The sequence below is a fragment of the Rhinolophus hipposideros genome, assembly GCF_964194185.1.
Source record: "Rhinolophus hipposideros genome assembly, chromosome: 2".
Lineage (NCBI taxonomy): Eukaryota > Metazoa > Chordata > Mammalia > Chiroptera > Rhinolophidae > Rhinolophus > Rhinolophus hipposideros.
Genome location: NC_138048.1, coordinates 50,258,228 through 50,271,156, shown reverse-complemented (window position 1 = coordinate 50,271,156; position 12,929 = coordinate 50,258,228). Strand labels below are relative to the sequence as shown.

General features: G+C 44.3%; 1 protein-coding gene across 15 annotated transcripts in view; it reads right to left on the bottom strand.

Moving 5' to 3' along the window:
• The window catches only part of KALRN (kalirin RhoGEF kinase), a 621,535-nt gene that overhangs the window by 10,838 nt on the left and 597,768 nt on the right, over positions 1–12,929 (bottom strand). For all 15 annotated transcript variants that reach the window (XM_081025698.1, XM_081025722.1, XM_081025696.1 and 12 more), the window contains 4 exons: positions 4,216–4,243; positions 2,982–3,153; positions 1,255–1,376; positions 446–577 (listed from right to left, as the gene is read on the bottom strand). In XM_081025698.1, coding sequence (XP_080881824.1) covers positions 446–577; positions 1,255–1,376; positions 2,982–3,153; positions 4,216–4,243 — 454 coding nt within the window. The remainder of the gene's footprint in view (positions 1–445; positions 578–1,254; positions 1,377–2,981; positions 3,154–4,215; positions 4,244–12,929) is intronic.

Sequence of the window (12,929 nt, the reverse complement as noted above, 5' to 3'; positions counted from 1 at the left end):
CTATATGGGTGGGGGTGCGGGGAAAGCTCAGCTCCTGCTTATTTAGTTATAATTCTGGGAGAAAGATCACAAATTAGCAAACTAGAAACCTGGGTTCTAATGCCAGCCCTGCCTCTTACTAATGCCAGCTTCGTGCTCACTTTCCTTAGGACTTCGCTTCCTCATCTGCTGAATGGGCCTGATTGTCCCTATTGGATGATTGACCTTGTTGAGTAGGGAAGCACGTGAAGGCACTCTGAAACTTGTTCTGAGCCTTTACCATTTTGGTGAAAACCACTGCGTGATGTTTGAGGCCAGAAGGTGCTATCTAGTCTGGTGCTGAGGCCTTTGTGTTGAGTTGGAAGACACCAGAAGGACCAGCTGAGCAAAGGCACGGGGGTTTAACAGTTTTATGACTTTGAAGGTCCTCCTTATGAGGAAGAGAAGGCAGAAACAGATGGCCCACCTTCCTCTCTGTACTCCACGGTGTAACCAGAAATAGTGCAGTTTCCTGTGCTGGATGGGGGCAGCCAACGGAGAATCACGGATGTGCAGCTTCTCTCTTGGGCAATGGGGCGGTTAGGGGCTGCTGGAACACCTTCAAGGACAGAAATTAGGGTCAAGTGCTATTTCTGCAGAACTTGCCATCTTGTACCCAGGTTGAACTTCACCTAGGAAACGTTACCTAATCTGCGTCTCAAATTTTTCCTATGACCTTCTCCACCGAGTGGCATACATTTTCCCGGGCCTAAGGGAGACCTGGGAGACACACCTCGCTGTTGGAAGTTCCTCCTTAGGCTAAATACTGCACATCGGAGATAAAACTTGGCCAGGGAACCATGCAGGAGGTGTCTGGCAGGCCACAGATAGCTCTAGCAAAACTTCGTTCTCTTCCCATTTGCTAGAACTTTACTTTGGAATTTTCACAATAGAATTGTTCTTCCCCAGATCTCCGAGAGCCCTTGCAACATGCACTTAAAATGTTTGACTAACACAAATTCATGGAGACAGAAAGTAGAATGGTGGTTGCCAGGGGTTGGGGTTGGGGGGCACGGCAGGGAGGAATGGGGGAAGTTGTTCAATGGGTACAGAGTTTCAGTTTTACAAGATGAAGTGTTCTGGGGATCGGTTATACCACAATGTGAATGTACCTAACACGACTAACTGTACACTTAAAATTGGTTGAGATGGTAAATTTTGTTACGTGTGTCTTACCACATTAAAAAATAAATATTCAAAAAGCCATAAAAAATGTTTAACTAAAGTAGACCGTACCTTGCACTTTAACGGTAGCAGACGTGGATGTGGTCCCGTGGTCATTTGTTGCTATGCAAGTATAAATCCCGCTGTCTTGGGGCATCAGATTGCAGATTTTCAGGGTGATTTCTCCGGAATCACTAGAGACATCAAAAGGATGCCCTTCAAACTCCAGTAATGAAACAATTGACTGGTAAAGGATTGGCACATGGTGTGCCGAGCTGATTCTTAGGCCCAAGGGGTAGTCCGAGTTCTGTTATACACCTTGGGTGATCAGCTTGCCTCTCTATATTCCCAATTCCTTACTGGGAGGCGGGGGGAATTCATGCCACGCCCATCTCTCAAGTTTGTTGTATACGAGGGATAGGGATAGAAAAATAAAAGAAGAATTAGAATATGGTTTCAAACACATAAAGTCCTATACAAGTACTGGTCCACGGTATGACTCATTATCATCAGCAACTTTGTCCTAAAACATTTTCAGTCTCATCGGTTCAGGAATGAATGGTACAAAACAAGAGAAAAGACTAAAGACTGAAAATGTTCAAGTATTTCAAATTGTACATGTAGGACCCTCAAAATAATTAAGTGAATTAAATAAAGGGCAAATTCCTCAACGAGACGATAATTGTCCCAGTAGTCCCTGGGGTACCACAAGGGAAAACCTGCTCTGAAAGGGTTAAATGCAGAAGTCCCAGTCAGCCCCATTCTTTCCCCATTGGTTGTGACATAGCGATTCTCACCAATCACTGCCTCTCACAGGCTGCCCCTTGGGTACACAGGGCAGAGGGGCTCTGCCGGAAACACTATTTCACACACCCAAATATTAACTTACTGGATGAAAATGTCTTGATCCTAAGTGTTTCTTCCATAGACGTTTCTTAAGCATTTAGGGCTTGTTACTGCTTGTGCACTGTGAGCAGTAGTACACAATAAAGTTCATACTTAGTAGCAATAAATATTAACAGGTTGATTGCAAGGCAGTCACAAGTTTTGTTTACACACCCTTTTTGCATAGAAGCATGCTGTGGCTGGATTTTGTCTTCTATTGCACATTTTGGAGTGAGTCATTTTATTTTCTTCTAAGAAAATTGTTCTTAGGTTAATGGAGGAATGAAATATATCACTGTTTCACAGGATCCTGAGGGGCATGGAGAAACTGGGGTGTGCAAACATGAGGACCCCATCCCTACCACACGTTGGAGCCTGTCCCCACTTCTCCTGATATAGATTCCCTTGGGGATCCTCAGGAAAAGACCGTTAAATATGGTGAATGTAAGTCTGTGACTGTCAAAGCTCTTCCAAAGTATGATTCAGGCTTGACCTGAGATTCAAAGGTTTAGGTTTTTCCTTATTTGCTCAGTGTGGGTACTGAAATCAGTCTTTCCAAACAGTTCCTTTTGGTCTCAGGTATGTCTACGTGATGCTGAGCAACATGTGAATATGTGCTGGTCCTGACCCAGGTGTTCCTCAGGCTGAGCGGTGGGTTGTAGGCGCGGTGAGGATGTGCCCATAGCTCACAGGCCTGAGTCCACGGCTGTGTGAGTGCCACGAGAGTGCACTCTTGTGACACCACGGTTTTTTACTTTCCCTCCCAATTAAGGCCAAGTGTTTGCGCTCGAATCTCCAGGGCAGCCTTTCTCTTGGAGAGAAGAGACTAAGTAACCACACAGAAGCTGCACTCCAGACTTGCCTCTGCGTGCTGCCCTAAGGAGCGGGGGTGCTGAGGTGGGAGGTCAGCTTACCAGGAGGAGACGGTGTATGTGGCGGAGCTCTTGTCAGTGTCAAGAATGTTCTGGTCCGGCCCCTTCCAGGTGATGGCGGGCTTTGGCCGCCCACAGACTTTGCACTGCAGTGTCACTGTGTCCCCGAGCAAGCAGGTCACATCCACTAAGGGCACGAGGAATTCTGGGGCCACTGTGGTCAAATCGACATAAGTTCACATCGTTCAGAACCAACTTAGACTAAAACAGCCATTTTACAACACAGACCTCTCATTTCCCACCCATGTTGTGCAACGATTCAAATAACCTTCACCTGAACACTGTTGCATTATCTTGTCCCATGAAAAAATATTTTTAAAAGTAATAAATGTTTATTGCAGAAAAATGAGGAAATACAGATAAATAAAGAGAAGGAAAAGCTCCACAATGTCATGATCCAGAGGTAACTATTATGAAGCTTCTGTCCTTTCAGGCTTTACATCAACACACTTTCTCATCAATAAATTGGATCCCATTATACATATTGCAAGTCATTGTCTTTTCACCCCAACGCCTTTTCATCATAAACACCTTTTCTTGTCCCTAAGTACAGAACTACCTGACCATTTTTTTTTTGTTTTTTTTTTTTATTAGTTTCAGGTGCACAAAACAATGTAATAGACATTCATCACTTATATCCCTCACACAGTGACTACCCTCCTTCCCCCACCCCTTACCCCTCTGACATCACATACAGCCGTTACATTTCCACTGTCTCTATTCCTAAAGCTGTACTCCACTTCTTTTAACTATATATATATATATATATATATATATATATATATACACATAAAATTATAGTTGACATTTATTATTGTTCAGCTTCAACTTCAGGTGTACAGTGCAGTGATCAGGCATCTACATCATCCCTGAGATGGTCTCCCTAATGAGACAAGTGTCCATCGGATACCCTACAAAATCTATACAACATTATTGATTACATTCCCCAAATTGACTTTCGTATCCCCGCAGCCATCTTGTGGTTACCGGTTGTGCTTTCTAATCCCCTCGCCTTCCTCCTTATCCCCACCCCCATCTCCCCGCCCCCATCTAGCAACCCTCAGTTTTTCCTCTGAGACTTTCTGATTAAGGACTATGTCTCTATGTCTATTAAGGACTACCTGACCATTGTTTAAAGGCTCTGCCTCAGTGCTGGGTTTGCCATAAGTTACCTAGCTAATTCTCATGTTCTCAATTCTACTACTTTTTAACTCACCTTCTTGGATGAAATTTGGATTTAAGATCTGAAAAACACAAAGAAACAGAAAATTGTTTAAAGCCTAAACGACTGAAAGAGAACAGGCAACTTCTACCCCACTGAGTAAAGGAAGTACACATTAGACAGATGAAGCCCAGAGCCCAGCCTCTGTGGTTTGCGACCACGTCACCATCACAGTAACAAAGAGCCCCTGGTTTACCTTGCTGTCTACTCTGGTTGGTCCTGTTACTCTGGTTGGTCCAGGCAAGGCCCAGGCGGGTGTACTGTGACTGCGAGCTCTGCCGGCTGCAGCTGGCCTTTCTGTCCTCCACCGCCCCAGTTGCTCTTCCTGCCACGTGCATAAAAGTCCATTCTCCTGCCCACCCAATTCAACGTCCGTTCAAGCAATGTGATGGCACTGCTTCTTCCCACCAGCTCGAATTTTCAAGAACAGGACCTGACATCTATCAAATCGGAAAGGTCCAATATGCCACTAACCACTAACCCAGTGGCTTCCTGCCAAACGTTACCCCTTCTCCCCAAAGAGGGAAACTGCTCTTCAAGTAGCTCAATGCAGAGCGTGTCTGTTAGAAGGTGAAAGAGAGAGGTTATGTCCATCTATCTTGCCCCCGGCACGACATCCTGTTGCCATGTGGCAACCTGAAAACCACTGACCTATGGTTCTAGGCCTTTTTGCTGCTCAGGTGAGGAAAGGAGACTTAGGCCGACTGAGTGACTTGTCTGGGTGGCGGAGCTCTTGGCACACGCTGTGCTCACCGACTCGTGATACCCTGCATCTTCACGGAAGGGAAAACCCGCCAGCCTGCCAGCCAGGGTGAAAAGGTCCCCCTTCTTAGGAGGATGGTCACCTTGATTTTTCTCCCATCTTTGTATTACCTCTCATCATGCAAGTGTGGGTCCTAAAGCCTGGCAGGGTGAAGGTGAACAAAAGATGGGCTTTGGAGTCAGAGAGGTTGCGGCTTATTTAAAGTGATTTTATGCTAATTACATACAACGTATTAGCATTGATTTCCTTGACTATAAAATGGGGATAGATAATACCTAGTGCAAAGTGTTACCACAAAGATTAAATGAAATACCGCATGTCAAGTGCTTACCACAAGGCTTGACAAGTAACAAGTGGCTATTTAAACAAAGCTTATCGAATTCTAATCGCCTCTCTTCTGCTAAACAGCCTGTTGGTACAGTGGCTTATCTCTAATAATTTATTTTGCAGAATTCTTCTTTCCTTGACGATAAAGCCAGAAAGCTCCTGTGCCTTACAAGTTGCCCATTGGGGCATTCACACTTATCCCCCTTTATTTGTGTCGTATGTGAACGTGGTTTGTGCGTGTTCTTCCCGTATAGAGGCATAAGATGCTACTTCCTCCTTTGGGTTCCCCTTGGCAGACCAGTTGCCCACGTACTACCCAGGGTTTTCCTGGAGCAGGCTGCAGAATACTACTGTGACGCCAAGTCTTGGGGCTGAGTGTCTCAGAACTGACCACTGCAGTGCGGCCTGCCAGTCTCAGGGGGCCACTCACTCCACTCTCCAGCCTTCCTTTCAATTTGTGGTTCCCCATCTTTGACCTGGGAAGCCTTAAAAACACAAAAGACCAAGGTCTGGGCCTCATGCCTGGAGATTCTGTTTTAATCAGTGTGAAGGAGGTCCAGGCATCAGGAGTTTTGAAAGCGGTCTTAGGTGAATCAACAAGCAGCCTGGTTTGCTGAGTGGTCCCCTCTATCCAAGGGAACTGGTCCCAGGCAAATCAACTCCCTGCCCCTGAGGCTTTGCTGGGTGGGACAGGGGATGTGTGGGGCGTTTGGTAAAACTTCTGCCTTTCTCACACCGAGGAGACCCCTCTATCTGAGGAGACTGGGCCATGGGAGGAAAGTGTGCCTAAACATGCTGGTCAGCACCTCATCAGTCGTCGGGGGTGCAGAGTAGGACATAAATTTACGCACCTGGCTTAGGTGAGGTAGAGAGAGTGACATCTGAACCAGTCATTTTACAGTCCAACGAAAGGAGACTAAGGATATTGTCTAAAGTCAAAGGTAGTCCTCTCAAGGTGGTGGGATGAAGGGTAGCTTTTCACCCCATTTAAAAAACATTGTGTTCTCCTCCAGGTCGATGTAAGGTTTTGTGGATACAGAGATGCTGAGACATGGGCCCTGACCTCAGGATTTATAAAACATCTGAATTTTTGGTGATTTTTTTTTTCCTTTCTCTTCTTACCTGGGTTTTTCAAATATTCTGCAGTCAGAATATTACACTTTTGTGATAACTTTTCTTTAAGGGGAAAAAAAGCGCCGTCAGAGCTATTAGACTGTAGGTTCTTCAAGGACAGGAACCACTTGTGATTGATCGTACCTCAGGCCCCGAGCGTGGGGTCTGCCGCACAATGGGCATTTAATACACGGTGGTTGAGTGAATATTTGCTCTTTGTTCTCATTTCAGGTCTCCTGAGAATTGAGGACTGGTTCATAAATAGAATCTGGAAATAGGACCACAAGATCTATAAAATACTTCTGGGTATATTACTGTTTTCCTAGAGTCTGTTTTGAAACACAGATGGAATGCAAACTCTTTGGAAAAATGATTTAAAAAACCAATAAAACCCATTACCTCTGAGAGAGGAGGTTCTTAGTGGCATGTGTGCAGGATGGAATGTAAAGTCTGAAAGCAGACAGAGCTCCTAGTATCCAGACCCTAAGGCAGACATGCTCTCTTGCTTTGGACAACATTTTTAGGCAGCGTGGGTCTCAGTTTTATCTGTAAATTGGGGATAATCATGTGCCCCTGGAAGGTTGTTTGATGTCAGATTCATATATTTGATGACCACTTGTTGAACTGCCCCTCGGTTAGGTGGTGGTGGCCAGCAGAGAGCTAGGCAGACATGTTCACTACCCTCAGTGGGCCAACAGTCTAGTGGGGAAGACGGAATTAAGTGACACCTACGCAGTGTACAGAACGGTGCTTGGCGGGTTAATGATCAGCCTTCAACAGACACGAAGCACTGTCCCTTCCCTCATCGCATCTCCACTCATTCAGAAGGACTCTAGAGGAAACACAATTTGGGAATGCTGCGTCCCATTTGCTGAGTGTCCTGCATTTCCCATCCTGATGGGAGCAAGACAGCGAGTCCACGCCAGGAGTCTCAGAGAGGAGACAAATGGAAGAGACAAATGGCAGGTTCCTATGTGACAGTTTTTAAGTGGGGTTTCCCAAACCTGCACTGTGCCGGTACTTTTATAACACTCCACCCCCCAACTGCTGCTTAGAGGATTTCTTGCCTTATTCCTCTTTCTCATCACAACCCCAACTGTGTTAAGTATATTATTAAACACACTCACTGCTTCAAGAGCAAATCTTCCTAGTTTGGGTGTGGGCTTTATCAGGGAACTTGCCAAGAAGGCTTCATTGCAGGCGGTCTGTGTGGCAGGGCTTGCGGGAGGCATCAGTCTGCATTCCTCTGCCGCTTGGCTGGCCCAGGTGGTACAATGGTAACACCACCACTGATTCGGGAGCGTCATGTCACTGCCATTAACTACTCACAAACGCTTTCACCTGCTTCTTGAAAACCCTGGGAGGAGGTGCTGAGCAGGTGTTATTTACTGCCATTTCCAGGTGAGGTGGGGGTGTATGTGCAAGATCATAGAGAGTGACAGAAGACTGGCCCTGGGAGCTCTGTCCAGCCCAGCAGTCAGTGCAGAGGCAAGGTCCTGGAGAAAGTGTTGTGAAGCTTTGTGATCAATGTCAGAGGACTCCCGGCTTACCTAGGCTTTCTAACCTTGCCCTCCATCCTCTCTCTACCTAATCCTTCTCTTCAAACTCTTCTAGCAAGGACCAAGAGCCTGGGCCAAATTCATGCTAATGCTTTTTCTAACCTTGACTCTGGATTATGTCCATAGAAGATTTCTTCCTCGTTTTTCTTCTTTCTACTTGGAAGCAAATCAGAATGTGGACAGAGGGTCACGACGGCCTTCTCACACTGTAGTGTAATAACTTACGTATTTATCTACGGCTTCCTATAGACTACTGAGCCCATGCTCAGTCAGACAAGGACCACGTTTTGTTGACTGTTATTGTCTCAGAGCTTAGCACAATACCTGGCTCATAAACACTCCATTTATATTTGCAAATCAAGGAACATTTGAAGTGGGAGGATCCTCATTTGGGGGAGAATTGAGAAACTGTCTTGCCATGGACTTAGGGTGCTTCACTATTTCCATCAATCAGGACTGTGACTTGCTCTGGAACTTTATCGGTCAGTCCGTGCCTGAGATTTAGCCAGCAATGACCCTCCACTCCTTCCTGCTCTTCTAGAGACTGGCACCTATGGCTCTGATCACGTGCCCATCGATCATATCATCTGCCCTGTATGTCATCGCCCGACCAGATTTGTGAACCCTTTGAAGATAGTAACCCTTTTACATGTTTTACGTATCATCTGCCATGCTGCTTAGCATCGCATCTTGCACTTAGCAGAAGATCAAGTATTTGTTGAATCAAATTAACTGAGGTCACTCAATCGGTAGACTAAAATTTAGGTCTCCTGACCACCTTGTCTAATGATCATTGTTGATGTGAGCAGGGATCTGAGGTATCAGGCTGGGACCTGAAGGGTTAGTCATCAGCTGTATATATTTCTTGAAACCTAATGTTTCCCTTCCTTAGAAACAGTTTGGGAATCCATGTAGAGTGGTAGACAGGAAGGAGGAGAGAACTGGAATCTGAAATGGATTTGGTCGTGGAGGAAAGATGATGCTCTTTATATAAAATGCACGTGTCCTCTCTCTGAGAGATCCAAATCCAAGAGGGCAAGGCTGGTAGACAGTGCGGAAAAGAGCTGCTTAGGAACCTGGTTTTATTTGAACAGCAGAGGGCAGTAGGTGGTAGTGCTTCCTCCTATTTGGGGGAAAAAAGAACCACCATCATGTGGTCTGTCTGCAACTTGGTTTCTTCCTGCGGGAGAGAATTCCAATCGTTTTCTTCATTTTTTTCTTCAAAATGGGAGGCTCAGTGAGGTTACAGGAAAGAATTACAGGTAAAATCAGCCAGCACTGAATTAACATGATGAGCTTGTAAGAAATCTTGAGTATTTTTCTTGCAGTCAATGTCCAAGATTCTGTCTCTACATCCTGAAAATAAGGGCGAAATCCTTGTCTGTCTTGAAAACCAGGTGACTCCAGAAGAAAAATACTGTTACCCCTTTTTTTTCTAAATCCCTCATCACCAGTCATAAAACACAGTTCAAAACTACATATTGAGACAGCCAAAGGAATAAAAATGGTCAAAAGAAACTCAAACTAAATGTCTGAAACTACTTTGAATAAACAAGCCTCTCTCTCTCTCTTTCTCTCTCCAACTTCTAAAATTTTAGGTACGGTTCTGGTTTGGCGGTTTAACCCTTCATGTTTTCAATCTGGCCAAACCAGGCACAGTTTTCTGAATTTTTAGAAAATATTTTTCTGGATGTTTAGAAAACATTTTTCCAAATTTTTAGAAAATCTTCCTACCTCTGCCCATTTCCAAATGGACACAAAACAAGCTGCAATAAAAAAATTTGTAAATGGAACTCAATGCCAAACAACAATAGAATGGTCTCTGAACTATTTCCTTATTTACCAACTATTTTCATTATTTAGTTCTAAGTATTTTTTCTTCAACCATAATTTTTTCCGTTTGACCCAATCATAACAGAAATGTTTTATAATTTCTAAATGTATGAGATTTTTTAAAATTACCTTTTCGTTGCTGATTTCTAACTTAATTGCATTGTGGTTGGAATGCTTGGTCTGTCTATCTGACATTGATTCCTTGATTTTTGATGAGACTTGCTAATTGAGTCAAGTTTTGTGAAAAGTGTCATGTGTTCTTGAGAAGAAGGTATAAGCACTAATTGTTGGGTACAGGCTTTCGGGAATGGCCATGTGCCAATCACATTGTTTTATGGGGATTTCTAGTTCAAATTCCTTTTCCACCTCTCCTCGGTATTTTGGTTAGAGAACATTTAGTGTGCTCTCAAAAATAAAAATAATGAAAATATGATTTTCAACAGAATGAAAAAAAATCTATCACCTGTCCCAAAAACTAGTTGGGGGAAAGAAACAAAAAGGTGGTTTACTGCTGCGTATATATTGCTCTCCCCATGCTCTTAGGACCCTAGACTTCTGCTAGGAAGTGACTGGGGTAGGGAATGAGGATGGTCAGTGGTGGTGTTGGAACTTCCCCTCTGTAAGTCACATTGCCAACCTGGAAGCCAAGATCTTGACTTTGGATACAGTCTTTATGGATGAATGTTTTGAGGTCTCATTCTTTATTGATTTGACCCTGATCATATCCCTATCCCCCAAAACTGTTTTTACGGAGTAAAACCACCTCTCAGAGTCTAAGGATCCATATCAGGTCACAATTTGCTTTGAGGCTATGGAAAAGTACAAGGTTGATTTGGGGGTTCCTTTGGAGTCTCCAAGTAGGAGTGCCCAGCCTGATGTCCCTCCCCTTCCCCTCCGTAGTTCTCACTGAAATACTGTAATGCTTTGTGTTATTAAGTTTTGATCAATTGAATTGACTAGGGCATGATATTGAGTGAGCCTGTAGGTGAACCTTGACAGCATAGTGGGAGGGTGTAGGAGGGAGGGAGGTGGTGACCTTTGCTTCTCCAATAGCTGGCTCTCAGAGCAGCTCCTCCTGGGCCAATGGCACCTTATAATAATCTCATTAGTTTACAACATAAAAGAAATGGACTAGGCCTCCAGACTAGGGTGAGGGTGCCACAGGACATGCATGACTGAAGGGGTACTGATTGACTGTTGGCCTGAGAAACCAATTCAGACGTTTTCAGCTCATGCGATTGAACTTCATTTCTTGGTTTCTATGGCTGGACGCCTGAGTCATTGGGCAAGGGTGTGGGTGAGGCCAAGTAATTACCCCAACTGTCAAGGGATTTAAAAAGTTGCCGAGGTAGAAATTCTCGTGCAACAAGGGAGGGCCTGAACCTGATCCTTCTTAAGAAACTATGTGAGCCTCAGTGACAGACTTCTTTCTTCTATGTCACATGCCAAGTTTGGCCTCTCGAAGCCCCACCGTCAAGACTTGCTCTTTTTATTGGTTGGATGACCATAACTTCTCTGAACCTGTTTCCTTTAGGAGGGTAAGAAAACTTCGTCTTCACCAGGTGGTTGGAAGAAACAGAAAGCATAATAGACGTGAATGAATATGCAGTGGAAGATCTCCAGGAGAAATGCCAGCTCCAGCAAACTAAGTGCCCTTTTGTCGGTGACAGAATATAAATCGATGTGCACGTAGAGGCAGAACAAAGCTAGGCAACGAGAGTGAATCTCTAGGCCAAACCCATCAGATATATTACAAAGAAAATATTTTTAAAAAATAAAATGAGAGGAATTTGATGCTTCCCTTTCTTTCCTCCAAAGAGTTCTTTTCACTAAAAAATGAAAATGCAGAAACAGGCGTCAGTGGAAACACACTGGCGATGCCAGGAGGTCAGTCACCTGACTAGGGGTGTAAAAGTTTCCTTCAGTCTGTCTGGCCAGGTTATTTTGAAGCTCTGAATCTGGGACAAGGAATCAAAACAGCTGAGGTGGGAGCAGCAGGCTACCTCTTTAAAGAGGTGGAAGTTGGAGCTGGGGAATGTGGGGCTGGGGAAGGAAAGAAAGGTCAGTTCCGGCCACTCCAATCCTTCTGAGCAGGGAGTGGACACTCTAGTCTGGTCTCAGGAGGCCATTCCCACTATACCCCCTGCAAAGCAAATTTCAGGAACAAGGCACAGAATCTGCTTTCTCTTCTGTTGTGGTCTCACTGTTTTCAGAGTCAGAAGTTCAAAACAGCAAAGGGTCTCAAAGTCCTTTGATATCACCCCTTAGCTCTGCTCGGTGATCAAAGGGTCTGTACCACTTACAGAAATGCCTGTACCCTTGGAGTTGTGTGACCTCCCACGGAGAAACCTGGGGCTCAGAAAGGCTAACTGGCTTTAGGCCTCACAGCTGACAGTACCCCGACTGGAGTCCAGGTTTTCTGACACCCATTCCAGTATTCCTTGCATGTGATATCCCTTTGTGTGATTTTTATTTAAATCATACTTCAGCCTTGGGAAGCTGAGATGGGCAGAAATAATATTCCTCTTTGTTGAGCGGGAATATTGAATAACAAATTCATACAGAAACATTGGCACAGAAGTCAGGTCTTCTCATCTGTCAGGATCCATGTTTTAGATGAAAACCAACCTGGAGATGGGTTGCTCCAAGAAGGGAGCAGAATGATGGAAGTGAGGGAACAACCAGCAATAACCAGATAACGCCTTTAGGGCACCTTTTCATTTTCAAATACGAAGTTACTTTTCATTTTCAAATACGAAGTTATAACTTCCTCTCTTTTAGTTTCCTCTTCTAAAAGTCTTCCAAGGGGCTGGAGGGAGGAGGGGAATGGGGAGTTGTTTTTGGGTAGTTTCAGTTTGGGATGATGAAAAAGTCTGGAAATACATAGTGGTGATGGTTACACAACTTGTGAAGGTATTTAATGCCACTTAAAAATGGTTAAGATGGGAAATTTTATGTTATGTATTATTTTACCACATACACACAAAAAAATACATGAAGGAGATGGGGCTAATTCATGATTTCCAAGTTTCCGTCAACTCTGAAAGTCTATGATTCTTACCCTCACTGGAAATTTTCTCCAAAATTTGCTTCACTTGTTTCAATGTTTTCTC